Below are 6,304 nucleotides of genomic sequence, written 5' to 3'. Positions count from 1 at the left end.
CTTTGGTGATGATTACCTTTGTTCCAGTGCCTTCCAATTTGCCATAAAATAGCCAGTCTCCCTCCTCGCCTGCCTGCCCTGTCACTCTAAGATCCGTGACTGCCTCATTCATGGTTATACAGGGAAGTCCCAAGCAGCTACCAGAAATGTGAACAGCTATTTTCAGCAAATGGAAGGTTACTCAAGTCACAGGATAAATAAACATAGTTATTTTTTCTCTTTAAAAATAAAGATTCTATTCTTTTTTAAGACTTTAAAATACAGTGTAGTTAAATAGTAAATACTGAGCACTGACTATATGCCAGTCTGTGTTAATGCTTTAGTCACATTATTTCATTTATTACTCAATGAACGTGGCATCATGATCCCATTTTACAGATGAGGAAACGGACATTCAGAGAGATCAAGCTCTGTCAAGCTCCCAGAACCACTGTAAACAAACCTAGGATTTGAAGCCTATTTTCTTTCATACAAAACTCATGTTCCTGTGTATTACTTGCTTTGTCTCAAAAATACTAGTAGTATCTGTAGAAAGAAGAGGAGGAGGAAGAGTTAGAAGCACACATTTAATAAAAAATTAAAAGCTCATATGTCTTGAATAAGTGTATTTCTACCCCCACTGCTCAGGCCTCTCAGAGAATCTGAACACTACCTGGCAAGCAGGAAAAAGAGACTCTGAATAAAATAAAAAGTGTGCAGTTAATTGACATTAAATGAAGGACAGGACATAATCCTTCAGGAAACAAATGTGAACAGCTTCTGTGTACTGATGAGGTCTATGTCTGAAGTCAGAATATTATATGTACATAAATAATAGTAACAATAATAATTATTATTATTATTGAAAGTTTTTTTAAAAGTGAGAGTGGGACAGGATATTTGAGCTACAAGGTCTTCTTCTTTAGAGTATGGTCATCTTGTCTCCCAATATAAGTTTCTTAAAGAACCAACCAAACCAAATATATATTCTTAAGTTCTTTTACTTAATTTAGCAAGTTAACCAGCTTATGTGGAAGAAGACAATAGTAAATTAGCTTAATGATTCATTACAACACTATTTTTACATCTTAAAATGAAAACATTACAGATACTTTGGAATATATGAAAGCTTTTTGCGTCTTCCAACTTTGGTACTTTTGTGCTATACCATTTTGTTGTTGAAAAATCAATGACCTTAGCATCAGATTTACCTGTTCCAGTAGTACTTTTAGCACATACCTATTACCAAATGTATATAACAATACTTACCTCATTATAGTGAAGATGGAAATAAATTAGATAATGCAAACTTTTTGACACCTAGAATGTACTCCAAAAAAATGGGCACGTCATCTCTTCTGTCTCTGAATTTGTGGCCTTTATTTTGCAAGTTTCAGTATGGTATAAATGTGAAAGGTAGTTTTAGAATCAGTGATTACTGAGTCCAGCTTTCTACCAGCTGTGTGATGGGCAAATGTCCTAGTCTTTCAGAACCTCCTTTTTTAATTCTATAAAAAGAAATAATAGTCCTATTTTGCAAAAATGCTGTGAGGCTTACAAATAATACATGCAAAGTATCTGGCATATGATAGGTACAAAATAAATGGCTGCTTTGTATATTCTTAGATAAAATGATTTTTGTCCTATAAATAGAGCTAACAGGTTTTATTGAAATGTTTTATTGCACGACTGTGAGTGATTTCAAACACCTCAGAACTTAAGTGTCATTGTATGAGTGTCTTATATAATCCTTTTTAAGACATGTTTGGGTCTCACAGGAATGTTTAAAGCTCCTTATAAAGCCCATGAATGCAAAGGTATCTCAGCTGTAGTGGCCACTGACCCATCTACATGGGTACCCCAACATAATTGTTGCTCAACTTTACCCCAAAGTCTTGGAAAGGTTACATGACAAACAGATGTAGTAGGCATGAGATTACAGGCCAAGAGGAAGAGGTCGGGCTGTAGGCAGTATATTTGACAGGCTCGTACACAGCAAGCCTTGTTTCGGGCCCCTTACAAAGCACCGCTTTAGGAGGAAAACAAGATGTTCTTTGTAAATAAAAGTTCATGCATTTGAGTAATGAAGTCATTTTCCAGCGCTGGAGTGAAAGATATTCTTTTCCCAAGCCCTCTGGGTGAGGACTGTTGGGAGGAAGAGGGTGGCCAGCCAGTCTCCAGGGAAGGTATGAGCACAAAGACCGCAGCAGCCTATCTCTAGAAAAGGAGAAAGCTGCCCAAGGAAGTGGGTGCCCTCTCCCCTGCCATCTGGGAGCATCCACCTCTGGCTCCAGCCCGAATTCCCACCCACTTTCCTGCAAACCAGCGGGGCCACATAAAAGATCTGCATAAATATAGATAAGACATCCGGCACCTTAGCTAAATAAATAAGAGAAGTGAGGAAGCAATTACAAAAGCTGAATATTCATCTGGGGCACTTGGAGGGGCTCCAAACTGAGAGGGGAGGGGAGGACGCCAGGAAAGGCCCAGCCAGAGTGCCTGAAAGACCAGCTTGGAGGGGGAGGTCCTGGAAGAGAAGGTAAAAAGGGAGTGGTAAGAATGGGTGTGGGAAGGAAGCCAGGGCAGCGCAACCCTCAGTCCCCACCCGACCGCCGGGGACAGGAGGTGGCCTGCGCTCCCGGTCTCGTCCCAAACCCATCCGCCGCTTGATGCTGAGTTTTAAGCTGCATCCATCTGTACATTCTTTAGCCAGTGTCTCTGGGGAGAGAGAGAGAAAGTGAGAGAGGGAAACAGAGGGGAGAGAGAAAGAAGAGAGAGAGGGAAGCAGGGAGGGAGGCAGGCTCTAGCTTCCTCTCTCACTCTCCCTTTTTCTAAGTTGCTCCCGGGGCTGCCCTGAGTTCCCACATCTGGATACCGCAGACTCAAAGAAGGTACTCTAAGCGAGGCACCACCGCATCACAGCGGGGATTGGCGAGGACTAACAGTGGCCGAGCCCCTGGACAAGCCCTGTCGGATGTCAGCGGAGAGATGGCTTTGAGCTCAGCCTGGTGCGCAGTCCTGCCCCTGTGGCTCCTCTGGGGCGCCGCCTGCTCCCGCGCCGCGTCTGGGGACGGCAGCGCCTTTCCTTTTGACATTGAAGGGAGCTCAGCGTTCGGCCGACTAGACCCGCCTGAGACCAGCGAGCCCCGCGTGGCTCCCGGAAGCCTGCCGCCTGCGGCCAAGGTACAGTGCCCCTGCCGTTGTCACCCTACTGGGGCACCTGCGCCCCGTGCGGCGTGTGCCACACTCGTTGTTCCCCTCCCCCGCCTTCCCTTTTCCACCCGCCTTGAGAGTTTCACCTGGACTAGGTCAGTTCAGAAACTTGAAATAAAGAGTTTTACTTTGTACTTTAGATTTGGACTTTGGAACATGTCCTTGTTCGAGCTGGCAAAAGGGCATGTGTCCTGAACCCTGAGTCAGTAAGCTAGACTGTCACCTAGGGCCACAGTGGCACTTCTGTGACTTTCTGCCACTTGTATGGTCCAGTAGAGTCATTTTTGTCAAGTCACACAGCATAATGTGTGTGCCCTGTCACTGGCTTCCTGCTCCTCCTCTCGGTGATATTAGGACAGTGGGAACAACAGTGCAGAGCCAATCTTTTGGTCGCAAATTAGCAGAAGGTCCTCTGCAACAGGGGCGGGTGAGGAGTGGGTGAGGGCACTAAAGAAGCTGTTAGCAAACTGCAGAGGAAATACCTTAAATAGACAGGAGCCATTATATTCCAGAAACAAGAGGTCATGATGAAAGTCAAGCCCCAAACCAAATGTAAAAATGATGAATATATGCTATTGATGATATTCAAAGAGCTGTCGTTTGAATTCCTTGCAATAGCATTTACATTGAAAACATAACCAAAGTGTAGAAATTGGGTAAAGGAAGATGGATCCAGAGTAAGTGATTTAAGAGCCCCCTGAGCCAAGACAGACAATAGCATGTCCAGTGTGTGGGGGATGCTAAGTAGGAGGAAAATGAAGTCACCTAAGTTCATGGGAAAAGAAAGAGCAGTTGACCTAAGAAGACACACATACACACACCCTACGGCTATGGTTACAGCAACTGTGGAACCAAAGCTACTATGGGGACCGATACCATTTCTTACAGCACTGAAGTCTGGATTATTGCTACTAGTCCTACTAATTGTTAGTGTAACTGTAGCTTTATTAATTACTGCTGATAAGATATGCTGCGTGAAGATGGTCCTTCTCCAGGAGTGAGCTCTACCCACACCCTAAAATGAGGGGAGGATGGGTAGGGCCAGAGCATACCATCCCCTATTGTGGTGTGAAATGTAATCCCCATGAGAAAGAGGGGCATGCCTTCTAGTCAACTTTGTACTCAGATGCGGAGAGACGCCAGATCAGGAGACACTGCACACAGTGGGAAGGCTTCACTTCTCTACAGGCTTGGAATCAACCCCTCAGGAAGCATTATCTCCACCTGTTGCTTTGAGTGTGGAAAGTTCCAGGATGAAATGCTTGACTTAAGAGTAGGAATGCCAGATAGAATACAGGACACCCAATTAAATTTGAATTTCAGAAAAACAACAAATAGATTTTTAGTTATGTCTCAAATATTTCATGAAATGTATTTATGCTAAAAAGATTTTTCATTGTTGATCTGAAATTCAGTTTATCTGGGCATTCTGTGTTTTTACCTGCTAATTCTAAAAAGACAGGCACACATAACTTTTTGTAATTCTCCTCTCACAAAAAGTAAGAAAATAATTATTTTATTTTTAGGGAACCTTAAATTTATTGCTGAAACCCCAAACAATTTCTTATGCACTCACATACCCAGTGAAATAATAAGAAGTCGGCACATCAGAGTTTCAGATTGCAGGCTTTGCAGTCTGGTGGTCCCAAGCTCAAATTTTAGCTTATGTGCGCCTTACCTTGGGCAAACTACAGATGCCCAACTTGCAGATAAAGAAACTGAGGCTTAGAGAAGTTACTGATGTCTACATCACACTTCATATACTAACTGTGATGAAATTAGATAAAATAGGGCTTAACACAGTGACTGACAGTGTAAATGCTTTATACATCCTAAGTGTTGTCTTTATTATTATTATGAATACATGGATTATTGGACTGAAAGAGACCCTTATTTGGGAATATTTCTCAGAAGTTTATTTTTATGCTGCTATTTTACTTAATATTGCTTGTCTGTATCTTTTCAATCAAAAAGAATGTCCTGTAGTGAGCTAAATTTGTAATACTGTCAGAGACTAATAGGTTCAGAATGCCCATTGAGGTTTTTGGTTTAGGGAAACAGAAAGAAGCTATTAGTCACTCAAAGTATATGATGTAGAAAGGGTGGAATTGGGATAATTATGTTCCCACTGCATAGTTTCACATAATGCCTCCAGTCAGCCTGCGGTCCCACAGCGATCCCAATGCCCCACCAGTCGGGTTTCCCATGCTCTTTATAGCCAGGAAGGAGACCTGAAATCAAATACATTCTGGAGGTTTAATAACATGGTACAACCACTCTGATGAATTGGTTCAGGAGGCTGTATTTTCATCTATAGAAAGAGAACATGGGTTCATACAGAACATTATTCGTGGGAGGTTCGAGAAGTGGATGGAAGGATATTCTAAAGATACATTCATTTTATTTGAATAGGATATAAACATATATATGTATGTATGTATGTACATATAAATGGTTATTCCTCAATTTGCCTTCAAAGGGAAGGAAGAAAAATATTAAGGCAAGCGTGGAGCAGTGGGAGGTGCTAGGCTGGCAGTCTTTCTAAGGCTCCCCCATGCTCCTCCATAGCAGGCCTGACATCCTCTCCACCCCTGAGCCCTCCACCCTCAGCACAGAGGAAGGCACACTGGTGCACAGTGTGAGTTGGAGAACAGATGCATTAAAAGTGCAATGAGGAAAAGGATAGGATGCACTGGCTGACCAAGAAGGAAGGCCCCTCCTTACCTTCTAAAATAAGCACAAGCTTCCCCCAGGATGCAGAGAATGTGAAAAGAGGAGTACCCATGGGTAACTGCTAGTTGGCAGGACTTCCTCACTATCTGCTTTGTTTTTTTATATAAGCAGATAATTTACTGAGTCCATTATTCCTGAGTGTATGGTAAGAACAATGATTTTCAGTAGGTAGGGGTGGGGAAAGGGGAAACTAGGTAGTGTCATAAAGTAGATTTAGTATCCTAATATTCCACATTTAAGAAAACAAAGTCTTAATTTTATTGTACACATTATAGCAAGTGACTACTACTGCTGCTGTCACTTCAGTCGTGTCTGACTCTGTGCAACCCCGTCCCTGGGATTCTCCAGGCAGGAACACTGGAGTGGGTTGCCATTTCCT

General features: G+C 42.6%; 1 protein-coding gene across 3 annotated transcripts in view; it reads left to right on the top strand.

Moving 5' to 3' along the window:
* The first annotated feature begins 2,503 nt into the window (after positions 1 to 2,503).
* LAMA4 (laminin subunit alpha 4) overlaps positions 2,504 to 6,304 on the top strand; it is a 140,789-nt gene continuing 136,988 nt past the window's right edge. The window contains exons 1-2 of one of the 3 annotated variants that reach the window (XM_043439282.1): positions 2,504 to 2,518; positions 2,816 to 3,162. In XM_043439282.1, the coding sequence (XP_043295217.1) occupies positions 2,968 to 3,162 (195 nt within the window). In that variant the 5' untranslated portion in view covers positions 2,504 to 2,518; positions 2,816 to 2,967. Of the gene's footprint in view, positions 2,519 to 2,546; positions 3,163 to 6,304 lie in introns of those variants that run through there. The other 2 variants (XM_043439283.1, XM_043439284.1) reach the window with 2 other exon arrangements.

Source organism: Cervus canadensis, chromosome 20, assembly GCF_019320065.1.
Source record: "Cervus canadensis isolate Bull #8, Minnesota chromosome 20, ASM1932006v1, whole genome shotgun sequence".
NCBI lineage: Eukaryota > Metazoa > Chordata > Mammalia > Artiodactyla > Cervidae > Cervus > Cervus canadensis.
This window is presented reverse-complemented; position numbering and strand designations above follow the sequence as displayed.